Raw genomic sequence first — 19,267 nt, 5'->3', positions numbered from 1 at the left:
AGAATGTAAGTTTATATAGAAGATCTTTAGAAGAAAAGTTTATTTTACAATAGGGTTTTATACAAAAACAGGTGGCAAAGATTTAAAGTTCCCATAATATCAGATAAACAGATAGCTTTCAATAATAAGTTTGATGTCCCACCATTACCTTCATCACCTTCTCCATTCAAGTATTTTTATTCAGATGTTCAGAAGGTTGACTATAATCCACATGTTAGCAATGTTTGGGATAATGTGTATGTGCTTTTAGACATTTAGTTATTTTTCATTATTATATTATCACAATTTTTTTATAATTATTGGATATTTAAAATAATATGTTTGCAATTTTTTTGAAATTTTTTTTACAATTGCTCTTGTTTAAAAAATATTTTTCATCTTTCAATTATTTTCGCTTTAATCTAACTAATTTTTATTTGGACTTTCATCATCTTTATACATTTTTATACTTTTATACATTTAACACATTTTTCTAGAATGTTATCAGACATTACTTCAAGCTCAACAATCAGGTTGATTTTCAATTTTGTTTGTATTTTTTTGCATTTATATGAATAATTTAACAATTTTAATACTACAAATTTATAATAATAATAGTAATAATAATAATAATAATAAAATTTTTTGCTAAGAGTAAATTTTTGGTAAAAGTTTACTTTCCTTCAAGTTTCTCTCCAGTGGTGGTTGTTATGTGGATTATTTTTAAAGATAAGTTTGTTTTATATTTTACTATTATCCATTTAAATGTTATTCAGCCTGCTATTGCCAATATGTAATCCAGTAACAATCATAACAACTTGCCAAAAAATCAGTTATTAAAAAAGCAATCCAAGTCTGTTCTATTTTATTTTAATCCTACAAAACCGCAACACACCAATACCGCAAGATACTTGAAGTTATTAGAGAAATAATGTATGGCTTATATTTTTTGTTGTGAGATAAAGTTGGACTTATGATGTTTTTTCAATAACTAATATAAATATCTGGCTGCTTTGCAGGATTTTTTGTTGGAAAAGGTTTGAATTAGGTTATTTTAACATTAATTCTTTCCCATTATGCTTTTATTTGTGGAAATGCTAGAGTGTTGAAAAAAAAAATTAAAAAGTGTTTGATATTATGATTCCAGGAAATCCTTTGGGGAGATAATATTACCACCATTGGCAGTGCACCACTTCTGACACATTGACACATGCTAGATCATTATAGCCATAAATTTCCTTCAAATTACAATGAATTTTGACTGCACATTTGTTTATACTGATATAATGACATAAAAACAGTGCAAAAATACTTTAGTACAAAACTCAACATGTTTGATCAAATAGAAAATATTTTCTTTGTAATTTTAACTAAATTATAATTTAGGAAATTTCTTATATTTATAAATATTTGAAAAATAGGAATTAAAAAAATTAATAAAAAAAGGTACGCCATATTTTGCTATGAATTACTTTACACCTTCAATATATACCTCCCCATATTGAATGTTTCTATATGATGCTGTCAGTGACAATTTATGGCAAATTTGCTGCAATATAAGATTGTATCACTTTATATTTCTTTCATACTGTAGAACAGTAATGATAATATAAATAAAGAAAAGAAATATCGACTTCAGTAAACGCTAGAATCCCTAAGGTTGATTGATCTAAAATGTTTTTATGTTCTATTTCTGTTATGCAAATAAAAACACAGCAACAAAGCAAGATATAAATATGCACTACTTTTGTTGTGCTTGTTTGATTGAACTGCTTGTTTGACTATTTGAATATTTGAGTAACAATTATTTAACTATTTGAATTATTTAATAATGCCCATTAAAACATAAAAAATTTAAAAAAACCTAACAAATTTATAGTAAAGGAGACAAAACTGCCAACCTATCCTTAAGGGTAGTCAGGGAGACAGAACTGCTAATAAATTTTAGTATATCTTAAGAGAAGTCAAATTATTTTCTTGAATTCTGTCAGTAGTTTTTAATTCAATCAGGCTGATTTTTATACAGCTATATAGCATGATAAATCACATAATATATATTATATAGCATGATAAACCTTTCAATAATTGTTTTAGTAGAATTTATCTGTTGTTAATATCTCTTATTAAACTGATCTTCTTTTTAGTTTCTTGTTTCACATATATAACATCCTATTTTTGGTAAGTAACCATCTAAAGAAAACTTTTAGAATTTTCTTTTATTGGCTGATGAATAACTTTTTTGAATAATAAATCTTTCTTTATTGTTATCTTGCTGATGAATAAATTTTTTGACTTATCATAATTTTTCACAAATTTTTGTCATTTTCAAATTTTTTAAAGTTAATACCCAACTTGATTCTAAAAGTAATTTCATCATCATATACTTCATCACCACTTTTTTTTTCTCACAAAAATCCAGTTTCTTGCTATCTTGTAGAAAAAATCTCTTGTGGTGAGCAGGACAATCATATCTAAACTTACACATAACGCCTGCTCCAGCTGTTTTCAAATCAACAATATTTTATTTGAAAGTGATTATAAGTTCTTTCAAATGTTGGTTGGCAATTTTTTTAGTTTCTGCGGCATCATAACTCCCAGTTATTGGAAATAGCCCCAGTTGTAGAATTGTTATAGCTTTTTATTCTTTAAAATAAGACTAAAAAATTACTAAATCCATTACTTTAGATAGATTTTTGGGAAGGTGATACCTTTTATTAGAAATAGATTGTCTTTGATATTTACAATATATTTAAAGGAAAAATTAAAAGTCACTTTTTTGATCATGCACATTGCACAATTAAATCAATTTTAATTTGAACCATTAACAAATAATCTCTTAGAATTATCAACATTCTTTAACATGAAAACATCATACAAAATTATAACATATTTTAAGATGATGATGATGATGATGATGATGATGATGATGATGATGATGATGATGATGATGATGATGATGATGATGATGATGATGATGATGATGATGATGATGATGATGATGATGATGATGATGATGATGATGATGATGATGATGATGATGATGATGATGATGTGAAGATGATGGTAGTGATGATGATGATGATGATGATGATGATTAAAAATCTTAATAAAATATTTATTAGGTTTTTGCACATCTGATGTTAGTAAAGATCAGATGTGCAAAAATTTCTTTAGTGTAATGTGCCAGTTTATTTTAGTTTACAAAATTGTTTTAAAGTTTTTAAACTAAATAAGTCATATTTTATAAAAAAGATATTGCATTTCTAATATAAATTTTGATGGACTTGATCAATGACTATGAACTTTTTTTTTTCTAAATAAAATAACTATATTTATTATAATTGGTTTACATCAATTAAAGTTGATAACTTATTATAAATATTTTGAAACAACTATTATAAACCAAACAATTGTGATTCAATTTGCATATCCATTCAGCACAATGGTGTAAAAAATAAATGTAAAAAGTCATCCAGCAAACTAAAATTTGATACACATTTATTGTTGATAATGTTAAGTAATTATGCTTTTTAGGGTTGTGCCAAAAAAATAAAATAATTGACTTTTCTTAAATAAATGTTTCTACATTTTGAAATTTTTCATTAATGTTTAATTGTCAATAAGAGAAAAAGAAGCTTGTAAACCTTTAATGGTTGTTAGGGTGTGTCGATTTTCACTTTTTTTCAAAATTTGATGATGGCTAGTATTTTTTGTTGTTGTTTTTGTTGCTGTTGTTGTTGTAAAGCAGTATTCAAAGCATAAAAATAATTTTTTTTTCGAAAAAAAAAATGTTTTAAGCTACTTTATTATTAATTTTTTGGCCTTCGCATTCATATACTAGACCATTTAGCAAACTAAAATTTAACTCTGTCTACAAAATTATGTATTTCAAAATTTAGTTTAACAAACAATGTGTAAACAACAATTATATTTTGAATATTGTAACATAATATATAATAAAAGTATATATAAATGAAATTAGTTTATTCTACAAAACGTATCTACATACAATATTAGTAAAAACCATTCAAATACTTTCGTTTGAAATATATTTCTAAATAGCTAAAAAGTTTTGATATTATGCATAAAGTAGGACTTTAAATTTAAGGACTTGCTACAAACATGCATTTAACTGTATTTAAACAAGTGTAATTGTATAATATTTATTCTACAAAACATATCTACATACAATTTTATATTAGTAAAAAGCATCTAATTATTTGTTTAAATTATTCTAATTATACTAATTATTTTATTGGTTGTTAAAGTAAAATAAAAATTAGAGCATAAACATTTTTTTAAAGTTTTTTTTTTTAATTTATTATAAAGATGTCATATACCACCAAAACCATAAGTAAATCAGCTTATCAGCTTAGTAACTCAATTGGAAAAAGTTCAGAGTTTCTTCGATCAGAACTCTCAACTTATGGAGATATTCTCAAGTATGGTTTATATTCAAGGGAGATTAATGGAGAAGATTACAGAAACTATACTTTTGATCAGCTTATAAAAGATGTTATTCCAGGAATTTTGTTATTGTGGAAAAATTCTATTTAAAGGATAGCTTTAGTTCCAACTTTTTCCTTCAGAATTGATAACTGGACTTGCAAATTGATTATATTGAAACTTGGAAACAAAAATTTAAGGACTATAGAAAATCAGGTTTTACAAATGAAAAAATAAAAAACAGATCAGGAGATTATAAATCAAGAAAATGATTTTTACTTTCCCGAGACTCAGACATGTGAAGTCTGTCAAGATACAAGATACCGAGACTCAGTCTGTGAAGATACAAATGATAAAACTAAAATTAATATTTTGAAAACAAAAAAAATATCATTTGCATACTTAAGGCGTCATACAGGTTTAAGAGAATCTGCAGAAATAGTAACTGCTGCCCTTATTGATGCTAAAATTATCACTAAAGGAAACACTTGCCTAATTATTGACCATAACATATTAAGCAAACTCAAGAAAAAACTGTAAAAGAATTGACCTCAAAACTCCAAAATGAACTAAACAATAATGGTTTAAGTTGTACTTTTTTGCTGGTAGAAAAGATGAAACTAAATTTATTTTTTGATGTTGATGGCAGAAAATTTCCAGGTTTCATAAAAGAAGAACATTATACTGTGTGAAGTGAACCTGGTGGAGATTTTCTATTCCATTTTGTTCCTGAAGAATCAGATTTAAAAAAAATCTAGAGAGGTAATTGCCAATTATTTAGTTGAATGGAAGTTTTTTAATGGTCCTACTAAAGCCAGCAATTATTGGTCAGAACCGCTGAGTAAGATGTTGAATGATGCTACCAACCTTGAAACCAAGAATTAAAAGTGTGTGAAAGCTTTTCAATTATCTACCTCAGTTTTGACATTATCATAGTTCTAAGCACTGATCAGAGCTATGCATATCAGATTGTAACATCTCTTAAAATAGGAATTCTGCCTAAGAGACTGGCATTACTAGAAATTGGTCATTTTTGTCATAGTAGATGGCTAACTACTGCCTTTAAGATTTTGAAGAATCTGAGTGTCTAAATATGGATTAACAGGTGACCATTTAAATAGGTTGAGAATGATTACTGAGTACATAGTAGGTGTGTATGTTCCTAACTGTTTGAACATTATAGTAAATTCATGCTGGGTGGAAGGATAAATCAACTTACTTAAACAGATGCAATTACTAAAAAATCAAACTCAGGAGGTAATTGGCATTGCTTTACTCACTTTTAAATGATCAGCATGGTATGTTCACCCTGAATCAGTTTTGTAAAGTATGCTTTGTAATCAAATTGAAGATAAGAGAAAAGAAGCAGTTAATAAAATAGTTGAATTTAGTTGAGCTGGAAATGACGCACTTCAATTTGGAGATCTTTTAGGTTTCAATGACTCTATCCATCATTATGGAAGCAACCTGTTTGTATGAACTTATAAACTTTAGTGATATTACTGATCCACCTTTAACATGTAATTTATCAACTGAAGCAGTTAAAGAATTTATCAACTCTCCAATGAAAGTAACAAAATAGCCCTCTCATACATAATCTGTTGAAAGATGTGTAAAAATGACATGCTATACCTTTGAAAATTTGAGTTAATGGGAAACTATTTTTTTTAGAAGAAAATGACTTAAAACTAAAAAACCAAAACATTAAACATTAAAGCTTAAAACCAAAACATACTCTTTAGAACATGGTATAAGTTATTTGACTGAGTTCGAGAATGATCAAATATTGAATAGAATGATTTAGTCTCCCCAATCACATGATCTCACTCCTATAAGATTTGAATTAAAAGTAATAATAAAAACTAATGTCTAATAACGCATAAAATGTGGAAAAAACTTATTAGTTAGTGGCATAAAATTGACTTAGACAAGTTGGATAAGTCATTAAATAGAATGCCAAGCATATGTATGACAGTTATTGTTGCTAAGGTGAATAATACGCTAAGGTGAATAAAGTAAATTATAAATTTATCTAATGGGACTTTAAATTAATTTTTTTGTAAATGCAATAAGAAGTTAACATATAACTTAGAAAGATTTTGGTTTAAGTTTTTCTCCCAATAGTATGTAAAATTTTGATGTCTTATATTGAAAAGTATGACCATTCAAATAATTATGGATGGTAGTGTATATATATATATATATTTTGTTTTTTTTTGTTTTTTTTGTTTTTTTGTTTTTGAAAGGTATTAAAATTTAATAAGAAAGCAATATAAAAAGTTTTCAATTTGTAAAACACACAGTTGATAATAAATAACTTTAAATCATCATTCATATCATATTCATAATATTTAACTATTTAAATAGTACTTAACTTTAAATAGTACTTAACTAATAGGAGAGTGTGTATTTAAAATATAATTGTTGTTTACATGTTGTTTGTTAAACTAAATTTTGAAATGCTCAATTTTGCGGAGTGACTTAAATTTTAGTTTGCTGGTCTGCTAAATAAATGTGATCTTCTTTGGAGATTATGGTAAATTTCAGTTTCAAGAATGAAAATCAAGTCCAAAAAATTATAGTTTAAGGGTTAAAAAAAGTAGCTTAAAAAAATTTGTTTAAAAAAAAAATTATTTTTATGTTTTGTATATTGATTAAAAAAAGCAAATACTTTCATCATCATATTTTAAAAAAAAGTGAAAATACAAATACCATTACAATAAAAAAACTTTTATGAATTCAAAAATAATTTAAAATAAAAATTTTGGTTTTCTTAGGTATTTTAGTATTATTTTTATCTTTTCCTTATAATATAGATAAATATGTTTTTGGTATATTTCTTTATAATTAATAATTTCTTTATTATTAATTATTATTATTTATTTAAATAAGTAGTTGTGATTTTTCTATTCTTAATTCAACTATAATTTTTTTTTTAAATAATTTAATCTAATTCATTTAGTTTTTCAATTACACAACCAAATTTTATTACGCAACCAAATATTCATGGCAGCATGTCAAGTATCCAAACTGGAGATTCAGGTATGAGGAGAAACTTAAAACTATTCAACTATTTAATTGACTATTTTTTTGTTAAACTGAAAAAACCTTAAGTTAAAACATTAAATGTTATTATTTTTCATATTTTAATGCATTTTTTTTTTTAAATATACAATATGTTATATATAAATATGTTTTTCTTGTTGTTTGTTGCAGCTTTTAACTAATTTTGTTTGGTTTACAAATTCAAATGTTTTTGCTATAATAAAACTAACAATCTGAATTTTAGAACCTGAATCAAAATTTGAGACTTTTTACTATAATTCTAACACTATGACTGAATCAAGCATACATGGTTTTACTTCTCAAACTAATACTTCAATTGAATCAAACATATCAAATCAAAATATATATGATCTTTCTTCTCAAACAAGCTGTAGTGATATTGACTCAAGTAGAAGTCAGAGTACTATAGATTGTTCAGAGGTTGTCTACACTAACTTGGATTCAGATTTAACTGATCCTAACGATTCAGACTTAACAGATCTTAATGATTTGAATTTAAATGATGTTGGTGAAGAATCAACTTTTTCCGAAGATTCGCAAGGTATTAAAAAAATATTTTTAAGCATTTAATTTTGATTTTTTATTATAGTATAATTTTTTTTTACTATTAGTTTTGTATCTATAAAAAAATTGATAAAAGTTGAAATAGAAAATTTTGCGAATGTTGAACCTGACTTTTTTTAATGATCTATAAAATTAAGGGTTTAAATTTACTATTTCAAGTACTTTTCTATAAAATTTTATGCATTATATTTTCACTAGTCTCTGGCAACTTTTAAAACAATGATGTCTTTGTACCTCTGCAAGATTAAATAATCTTACAGAATTAAAAAATATAAAAATTTTAGAGTAATAAATTTTGACTAAATTATGTGACAAAGCATTTCAATTAATTTGTTTGGTTGAAAAGATTGTTAACTTGAAAAAATTAGGTCAAGTTGAAACAGGTTGTAAGCAAAATAAGACTGATAATTACTTAAACCACTGTCACCTTTATTCTCCAGAGTGTTGGCTGTATATAAAAAGTGAATTTGTTGAATGAGTGCATCATCAAGGTGAGTTAAATAAATAAAGAGCAAAAAAAAAAAAGAAAATTGATAATCAGTAAAAGTATGAATATGATAAAACAGAACACAACAGAACAGCTCTTCAAGATCAAGCTAAAAGTCACTGTTTTAAATAATACAAAAATACTAAAAAAGAGAAACAACAAAAAATTAAGAACAGCATAAATTTTTTTTATAGTTTGTAAATTTGCAAAGTCTGCAAATTTATGGAACTCACTGCTTATGAAAGTAGTAAAACAGACTTTAAAAAATATCTTGTATATATATTAATGGATATCACAGTATGCTTAAACAGATGCTCACTGACTCACCCAATTACTGCTTTATATACTAAGCTTCATACTTGTTGGCAATTATCAGCCATATTCTTATAAATTGGTATTTTCAAGAAATTGCCAAAATAAAAAACAGCAAGTTCTGATGTCACAGACAAAACAAAAACAATAACAATTAAACATAATGAAAACATAAAACTATTAGGCATAATTATTTTTGCCAAATAGCATAATATTATAAATTGCAATCATTGATCATTCACAAGAAAATGTTTTGGATTATGACCATGTTCGGAATAAAAAATCAAGGAGTTATCTGATAGATTTCAATGCTATTAATTTATATTTGCTAGATGGAATCTTAATTTTAAATTAGACAATTTTACACCATAAATAATTTTGACTTTTACACCATAAATAATTTTGACTTTCATTGTGATGATACAATTTTACACCATAAATAATTTTGACTTTCATTGTGATGATACTTTAGTATTTTTTAAAATTATTTGTGGTTCTCAACTGAAACAAAAAAGAAAATATTTTTAAAAATCTCTAAATTTTTTTTTAGTTTTCTCACATAAAATATACACAATTCAATTCAATGAATTCATGCTTTTGATGTTTTTGTCCTAATTTTGCATTATTTAAAAAAAACTTTAAAGTATAAAGCGTTGTATAAAATGTTAATATAATATAATATAATGTCATATAAAATGTTAAGGCTAAGTATAAGTTTTGGGCTAAAGTGATGAAAACTTTTTGTACCAAGTATTTTCCCACTTTTTAAAAGAAAATTTTTTCCATTTTTATAAACAGTCAACTTTAATACTTCAATATTGTTAAAAATGATTTAATGAAATTTGATATTTGATTACTTAAAGGTCTTTCTAAACTAACATGACTTGACATTCTTTGTACAACCTTTCCTAACGTTTATTAGTTTTTGAAAATTTTTCCCACCCATGCTTATTAAGCAGCTGTGGCGCTGTGGTAGCGCACTTGCCTCAGAAACAAACCCCAGGTTCAAACCCCAACTCTGGACAAGTTTTGCAACATTGGTTAGGAAGGAGTCATGAACTTCCATTTAAATGCTCATCCGCATCTGCTCAAGAAGTCCTTGTGCTCTGAGAGCCTAAGGACTTCTTGGGACTCCTAAGAAAAAAAAAATTAAGACCCATTTTAAAACTTAAAAAAAAAAATCAGAAAAATATATATCAGTCACTAATAAGAAATAAAAAATTTTAGTGGAAAAATTGCCAACCCTTGAAAAATCTCGTAAATTTTGATTTGACAAAATTTAGGTTTTTGTCTATTTCTCACCATAGTATAAAACTTATATAGGCATAATAAATCCTATTGAATTATATTGAAACAGCCACACTAAAATTAAGATGTTTATTCGTGTTCTGTAAAAAATTTCCACCCACTCATTAACTAAGACCAATACCTCCCCCACCCCCCATCCCCACCTTGTTCATCATATCTGGACTAAAATTCCCACCCCACCTTTTGTTTCTACCCTCACCACCCAATTTATTAAGCGTCTAAGAGAACAAAGCTATTGTCACAGTTATTGTTCTTTGAAATAAAGTAGAAAGATTTTTGTTCCAATTGACGTTTCCACTGTATGTGTGTAACATTACTTTATAATCATCAATTGTTGTTGATTGCATGAATCGTTCAGTTATAACAGTAGTTTTTGTTGGTTTAACAAGTTTCTTTAATATTATCAGTATCAAGTAGTTTTAAATCTTTTAAAGCGTTTACTCCACAGCATTATTGGCATCTATTAATTATGAATTTCATTGTTTATGTTTCATTTATTTATGTTGCATACAAGCTTAGAAATCAATTGTTTATATGTTAATTTAAATTTCATTGCATTTTATAATAAAGTTATGCTAATTTTATTATAAGATTTAGTTGGCTACAAATTGGTACAAATACAAACTGCATGAGTTTCAGATGACTCTGATGTAACATCCCATTTGGTTATAGAAAACAAATTAAAAAAAAATAATTAGATTTTCAGTTATTTTAAAGAGTTTTTGCATTTGCTGGTTTTTGCTAATATTTATGCAGTCTTTTTTGTTAATAATTATTTAATTTTTTTTTCTAATAGTTATGTAATTTTTTTTTATTTTTCGCTAATATAAATATATATATATATATAAATATATATATATATATATATATATATATATATATATATATATATATATATATATATATATATATATATATATATATATATATATACACATGTTTTTCTTCCATTTTCTTTGTAAACTAATGATCCTTCACTTTTTTTAAATGTTGTTTCAGGTATTTTTTTTTTTTATTTTCTTCAATTTTTAATTCTTTTATATCAAAATATTTAGAAGCATACTTTTTGGATCAAGACCAATTCTCGCAGTTAAACTTAATTATTTCTGTTTGAGTTTTTAATTATTTCTTTATTAGATTCGATAGGCTCGACCAAATCTTAGCAATCTAGCCCTTCCTTTTTTTCTTTTTTTTTTCTTCATAAATCTTATGGAGATTGGTTTTAAGGTTGATTTTTGTGAAATAAATTAGTTAATAAAATCAATCTAAACTTTACCAAAACCTCATGCACAATGCTTCCAAAATTTTCTTTAAATCTAAGTAAATCTTTTTAATGACATATTAATTTTAATGGCTTGTAGACATCAATTATTTAATCAATTATTTAAGACATTAGTTAATCAATTAACTATGTTTCTTTTATGTGCTGGTAAATATTTCTTTATGGCTTAATATTGGTACAGAGGAAGCTTTCTTTAGAAGTAAACCTCGCTATCTCTATGTTAATACTGCATGAAGAACATAAACTGGTAATGAAAAAATGTAAAACTGTAATGTACTTTTTATTTTAATTTTTTAGGCTTACTGCTGATGGTTTTCTCCACTTGTGTTCTTCATTTTTTATAATGCTATTTTCTTATCCAAGGCATGTTTCTATAATTCTATTTTCTTATGTTACTATAAGGATTACCATTCAAGTTTTTGAGCTCCTACCTATGCCCACAATTAAAATGAAAGGTTCATTTACTTATTTCCTTTTGTAATTTCTTAAGATATTTGGTGCTCTAAATCCCCAGTCCCAGCATATGAATTTTCTTTAGAAAATTCAAAAATTCAGATTCAGCTCTCAGTTTGGTGCTCTTTTTTGTAAAAATGAACTTTCAGGCAATATTGATATAGTCTGTGTGTCTCAACCATTACTTGAATGTTCTGTTTATTTTCAAATTTGACTTGAGGAAGTTTGGTTTATGACCAAAAATTCTTGATTCTGGAAAACATATCGAGGAAACACACAGCTGTTGCTATTAGCATTAACAGCGAGATAAGAACAAACCTTGCATTTTGAATTTTCATACTTGTTGAATTTTACTTTGACTCTTTATAGCTCTGTTTATGCTTGGTTTGCTTCTATTGTTGTTGGAGTCACAGTTGTTGCTTGGCTTATTTGTTGCTCATCATCAAAGTTAAGTTTACTTTGTTTCCTAGCTTTTTTCGTTGCTTTTTTGATGTTAACATCTTTCAATCTCTTCAGTGTTTCTAGTTTATTGAGACAGTCCGTTTTGCACATCAACATTTTTAAAGCGGCAAGTGATTGGACCAATTGTAACTGTTTTTAAACATTTTTTTTTAATTTCCTTTTGAATAACCGGATTTACTACAGTATTGAAGGTTGGTTGTAGGTTGAAGTTTGTAGGCTAGTTAATTTTGAAGTTGGTGTTGGGGCTGATGCTAGGTGTTGATGTCAATTGATGAACTTTTTTGACATCGCAATAAATACCATCATGACACGAGACAATTATCAACAGCATTAATTCAATTTCTAACTGTATAATGAGTTTTTTCATTATTGACGACTAATTCCAATTGTCATTTAGCACCATACCTACAAACTATGTATTACTTGCCTTGATCACCAGAGAAGCCATTTTCATAAAAATTCAACAAATGACATGAAATGTTTTCGTTAATAACTGATTCGTTGAATTCAATTTGCAGTGTGTTGAAGTATTTTTGCTACTATTTCTTGTATGCAAAAAGCTTTATATTAGAATAGATTTGATAATAATTGATTAATTGATATTTATACGAAGAATTTTTAGAGTTTTATTTGCCAGTTTAGACATTAATTAACAAAAGTCTTATTTACTAAGTTGCAATTGAGTAGTTTTTTCAACCCCATATTTTACTGTTTCTGTTTTAAACTTAACATTTTACTGGAAATTTAATTATGAAAAAACCTTCTTGACGGAATGTAAGGTAATGTTTTAAGTTTACTGATAGAAAGTTTTACTTCCTAAAGTTTGATGTCCATTTTTCAAAAAAAAAAAAAAAAGTTATTCAAACAAAAATGTAATCAGTTTTTTAAATAAAATTATTTTTATTAAAATTTTACATCATCTAATTCAGATAAAGATTCTCTCCAAAATAATCGAAAAATAGTTTCAAATTGTAATATTTCAATATTTAAAAGAATAATAAATGTCATTACTGTTTCATTACATTCTCAATTTCTTTCTACCCTGTTTTATTCAATATAATTGAAAAACAGTTGCTGAAATTGATGAACTATTAAAGAACTTATAAAACTGATAAAATTGTTTGCCTAATTTTAAAATGACTTTATGATTTTAAATTAAAGTTGAAAATGTATTGACAATAAAATTAACGCTAAGTTGTTAACAAGAAGTGCTTTTTTTTATAAATTATTTTACCTTCATTATCATCCTAATTTATTTGATTTTTTCTTCAGCTAACGTGTGCCCCACCTTTTCAGTGTTCTTGTGTTGTAAAAAATTTAGAAGATGTAAACATTTTAGTATTTCTAAGGAGCAGTTTTATAAAATTAAGCTCAAATTAGTCAAATCTAAAGAAAAAATTATTTTCTCCAATTGAAGAAAAGTTGTATTTTTTAAAAAAAGATTTTTTTAATAATTATTATACTTGAGTAAACTTTTCAATCGGCAACGTTTACTTGCGCTTAATTTCACTCAAGTAATTTTACAAAATTTTGTTACTTTTTCCACCTCTGGTACATACATGCATGTATGTATGCATGTATGTATGTATGTATGTATGTATGTATGTATGTATGTATGTATGTATGTATGTATGTATGTAAGTATGTATTAGGATGTCCAAAAATTTTACTTGGTGTTTTTTCCCATTCTACTTGATGTTCTGATTCTAAAAATATAAAAAAATTTAATTTTACACTTTACAAAGTGATAGATGTAAAAATTGAAAAATTTGAAAATTTAATAAATATTTGAAAAATTCTAATTGTTGTTGCAATATGCATATTACTCCTAGTAAGAAAGCTTGTGATCATTACATTTAATATTTTCTTGTGCTTATTGGAGTAGGTATTCAGTATTTACTGTATACACAACACATACAAGTGTACACAGTTTATAGTACAAGTGTATGCAGTTTACAGTACGAGTGTACGCAGTTTGCAATATGCATGCTGAGATTTTATATTAGAGCTGTCTTTGTTCTTATAGTTTTTTGTTTAAGATTTGTGTTATATTTTTTTCAAATTTCATTACTGTGAAATAATATTTACTAACCTTATTTAATTTCTATTATTAAATACGATTTTGATAAAATGGGAAGAATTAAGTGTAAAAGAAAAGCAAGTGGAGAAAAGAGGAAGAATTCTATACAGACTAACCCAAGAAAGCTGATTTACCTTCTTAAATACCAACTGAATGAGCTTCCGTAGAATCAACTTCCAAGTGTTGGCAGTGTGTTGAGACATTTGGGGTATGTCTGGTCAACAAGGTGACAGAATAACACAAGAATTGAGTTTTCTCATGTTTGCCTTTTAAAAATCTAGATCAAGTTTTTTGTTTATTTTAGATCTGCAAGATTCAAACCAACCAAGCAACTGATTGCATGTCCACAAGCTCATGTAGGGTTTGATTTACTTTGTAGAGATGTACTTTGTTCTACAACAAGTAAAAGATGCATTTCTTCATCTGTAATAGAAATCTGGAAAAAAGCTGGTTTTGGTGATTTTATATTGAAGGGAGCTTCTATAAGTCAAAAGATTCTAAAGCTAGATCAGAAGTATAAAAAGATGCGAAAATTACGCAGTTTAAACTGGGATTCAAGTCAAGATACATTTGAAAAGATGCAATTGGATTTTATTGAGGAAAGTAACTGTCTCTTTGATATTTCTATTCCTAATATTGAGGATAAGATTGCTTCTGACCGTCTTCATTCTAAGAATGCAAAAGATGAGGATTTGCTTTTCTACAAAGACCAAAAGGGTGAAAGGAAACAATATATTTCAGAAGAATTTGACAAAAACTATCAAAAAGCCATGATTAACAAAGAACAAAGATATCAGAGACTGTTGAGGATAAAAGAAACAGAGAAACAGAAAATCAATACATACTTTGCTCCAGCAGAAATGCATGAACAGATAAATTTCTTTGAGTATGAAAATTCTCACCCTGAACCTGATAATGAACCATCCTCTGAAGAAGATTCTGATAAGGAAAATATCCGACATAAATCTAAACCCAAAGGTTTTCATACATATCAGTCCTGAAGAACTGATAGAATGCACAAATGCAGCTGCTGCAAGATATAATGTTGGCATAAGACCTCAAACTTCAATAGTAGCAGCTATATATAAAAAACGTGGTGTGAATCTGGATGAAATCAACTTATCAAGGAGCACATAGTTCATAAAAAAAGATAGAGCACAGTTCATAGAGCACAGTTCATAGAAAAAGGTTTGAACAAATTGAAGGATTAGGTGATCAGATAAGGCAAGACATATTTGACGCATTGAAAGAAAAGAGACTTAGTCTTCATTTTGATGGAAAACAAGTGAAGCAGATAGAAGAACAGCTGAGCATAACTGTCACAGTTGAAAGAATAGCTGTAAGTGTCACTTCCCTTGACATAAAAAGTACAGATGACATACTCTTGGGAGTGGTTCAAGCCAAGAGCTACAAAAGTTGTGATCAAGTTGAAGTTATCCTTAACATGCATGGATACTATGGTATTACAGATCAAATTTATGCTATATGTTGTGAAACTACACCATCAAATACTGGGATATTTTCTGGAGCTGTTGCCATTCTTATCTCCAGCCTAGATGTTTCACTTTATGGTTTATGTGCAGGAGGCATATATTGGAAGTCCATATTTCACACTTTATGGAGGCTTTGAAAGGTGATAAAATAAAGGGTCCAAGAAGAGGTTTGTACACAAGACTGCAAAAATGATGGCAAGATGTTAAAGAATCTCCGAATATATATGATTTAGTGAAATTTGATTGGAGTAAACTAGAACTTGGTTCTCCTCTACTTACCACAGCCAGAGTAGCCCTAGAGTTTGGAGAGCAAGCTATTACGTTGGGTACTTAGAGGTGATTACAAGGAGCTGTGTGAGTTAGTGGTATTTTACCTGGGTGGAGAAGCTCCTAACTTCTCTCTTCACCAACCAGGAGCCTGCCATGAAGCAAGATTCATGGCAGATGCATTGTCTCTTCTTAAACTCACAATGACTTCAAAGATATCTGAAGTCATGAATGAAGAAGAGAAAATCATGATGGAAACTGCTTTCTTTCTTTGTTGCAATCTGCTATACTCCATGGTTTTTGAAAGCATATCTTACTAACAATGCTCCAAACAATGATCTTAATGCTTTTAAAGAAGTGTTTCATATTAAAGAGCAATATCCAGAGCTGGGACATGCTCTACTCAAAAGTATGCAAAGACACACATGGTATCTTGTTGAGGAGCTGGTTTTATTGGCTTTTGCTGATGCTGAACTATTAAGTAAAGGTAAAGATATTGAATAGACTGTTGGAGTTTGATGTGCCAAATAAATTCAAGGTCGGCAAACCCCAACTTCCAACAATACAAGAATTAACTGAGCTGTTTGATCTTGTTGGGCCTCAGAGTTGGATTCTATTGAAGGTTGCAGACATAGACACCACTGAAGTGGAGAGTGGGATTGAGGACAAAAACACCCCTAGTCTTGAAAGTTTCATATCATTTGCGAAAAACAGTATGTGCGTCAATGATTGTGCAGAGCGAAATGTTCGGTTAATTTAAGATTTTGTGAACTCACACAAATCTGAGGAAATGAAGCAAAATGTAATGCTAGTTGCAAGAGATAACAGAAAAAAGCTCAAAAAGGAGAAAAAACTTAAAGTATGAATTACTTGTTAAATAAAGATTTTTTCCACTATATATTATTTGCTCGATTTCTGTCAAAAACCAATATTTACATCTATCTGTTTTAATGCAGATGCAAACATTTTTTTTGTGATTTTTGGACTTCTAGGTAAAGGAGAATGGGAAAAAACTACAAGTAAGTTGAAATTCAAATGTTTTGGAAATTTTGGGACACCCTAGTATGCATGTATGTATGTATGTATGAATGTATGTATGTATGTATGTATGTATGTATGTATGTATGTATGTATGTATGTATGTATGTATGTATGTATGAATGCATGCATGTATGTATGTATGTATGTATGTATGTATGTATGAATGTATGTATGTATGTATGTATGTATGTATGTATGTATGTATGTATGTATGTATGTATGTATGTATGAACGCATGCATGCATGTATGTATGTATGTATGTATGTATGTATGAATGCATGCATGTATGTATGCATGTATGTATGTAGGGTAAAGGACAATGGGAAAAAACTACAAGTAAGTTGAAATTCAAATGTTTTTGAAATTTTGGGACACCCTAGTATGTATGTATGTATGTATGTATGTATGTATGTATGTATGTATGTATGTATGTATGAATGTATGTATGTATGTATGTATGTATTTATGTATGTATGTATATATTTATGTATGTATGTATCTATATATATATATGTATATATATACATATACATATTTATGTATATATATATATACATATGCATATGTATGTATATATGTATATATATATACATATGTATATATATTTATATATATATATATATATATATATATATATATATATATATATATATATACATATACATATGTATATATATATATATATGTAAATTATGTTAGTGTATTTTACAAATAGAGTGCTCAATGTTCTTAAAGAACAGAGCAATAATAAATTAGTAAAAAACGAGAAGAAGAAAAAAGTTAGATAAGTGTTTTTTACTAACTTATATATATATATATATATATATATATATATATATATATATATATATATATATATATATATATTTATATATATATATATATATATATATATATATATATATATATATATTTATATATATATATATATATATATATATATATATATATATATATATATATATATATATATATATATATATATATATTGTGTTTAGATACTTTTGATGCTTCACGGTTTGAAGACGAATAATGAATAAACAAAAAAAAATATCGCAATATGTGGATAATTTTTCAACCAAAAGTTTGCTTGTTAATTCATTTTTATAAATATCTTATTTATTTTAAAATTTAAAGTTTTTGTTTAATTATTTTATTCATATTTTTAATATTTGTATTATAGAGAAAACACATAACAAAATTATAAACATTAATAAATATTAAATTTATTAATAATTATAAATAATTCAAATTTAACTTCTATCGTTATTATTAAACCTTCGTTATTAAATAAATAATCTATCGTTTTTAAATATGTCAATTTCATATGGGGTGTAGCGGGCTTGTAAAAGTAAAAAAGAATGTAAATTTAAAAAATAAGATCTTATTTTAGAGAAATCTTTCAAAAAATGATCATAAGTTATTATGATGTATAATAAGCTATTTCGTAACTTGATTCCATTTTAAAAGTTTAGTGCCTAAAAAATCATTTTTAAGCACAAAATATTTTTTTCTGAAAAATAATTCTTAATTAGGTTTCATTTTTTTAACTTAACCCACTAAATTACCCCACTCTATTACCCAACCTTCTTTTAACTTTTACGATACAGTATAGTACTGGTATTATTTTTTATTCCAGAATTTTTCTATTAAAAACGGTTTACAATGTTAACGAAATGTTTCTGTGAGAATGTATTCTCTTAAAAATATTTATAGTAATATGTATAAATAGTATAGGTATTTTCTTTACTAATATAGTAGTAGAGAAAATGCAAACAAAAACGTAAAGTACTTCACGATCTTAGTAGTGTTATTAATCTATATCGTCTTGGTGATCAAAAAATATTATTAAAGCAATAAAAAATACTAAAAAACCTCTGCGGTTTTTAATTAAGTGCGCTCTCTCTGCTAAATGGATGAGTTTGTTGTTTTTTCTGACGTTAATGGTTTTTTATCTAATCAATAAATTTTTAAATAAAATAAAAAAATAGAACATACCAGAATAAGTTGTGAAAGAAAAACAACG

General features: G+C 26.5%; 1 protein-coding gene across 1 annotated transcript in view; it reads left to right on the top strand.

The window, feature by feature from the left end:
* Positions 1 to 18,371, top strand: part of LOC101237052 (protocadherin Fat 4) — a 48,136-nt gene extending 29,765 nt beyond the window's left edge. The window contains exons 5-9 of the mRNA XM_065791374.1: positions 54 to 236; positions 477 to 512; positions 7,388 to 7,467; positions 7,715 to 8,032; positions 18,240 to 18,371. Of these exons, the coding sequence (XP_065647446.1) occupies positions 54 to 236; positions 477 to 512; positions 7,388 to 7,467; positions 7,715 to 8,032; positions 18,240 to 18,274 (652 nt within the window). The 3' untranslated portion in view covers positions 18,275 to 18,371. The remainder of the gene's footprint in view (positions 1 to 53; positions 237 to 476; positions 513 to 7,387; positions 7,468 to 7,714; positions 8,033 to 18,239) is intronic.
* Positions 18,372 to 19,267: the final 896 nt, after the last annotated feature.

This window comes from Hydra vulgaris, chromosome 02 (genome assembly GCF_038396675.1).
Source record: "Hydra vulgaris chromosome 02, alternate assembly HydraT2T_AEP".
In the NCBI taxonomy this organism is placed as follows: Eukaryota; Metazoa; Cnidaria; class Hydrozoa; order Anthoathecata; family Hydridae; genus Hydra; species Hydra vulgaris.
The sequence above is the reverse complement of the archived record's forward strand: the minus strand, read 5'-3'. Positions and strand labels throughout refer to the sequence as shown.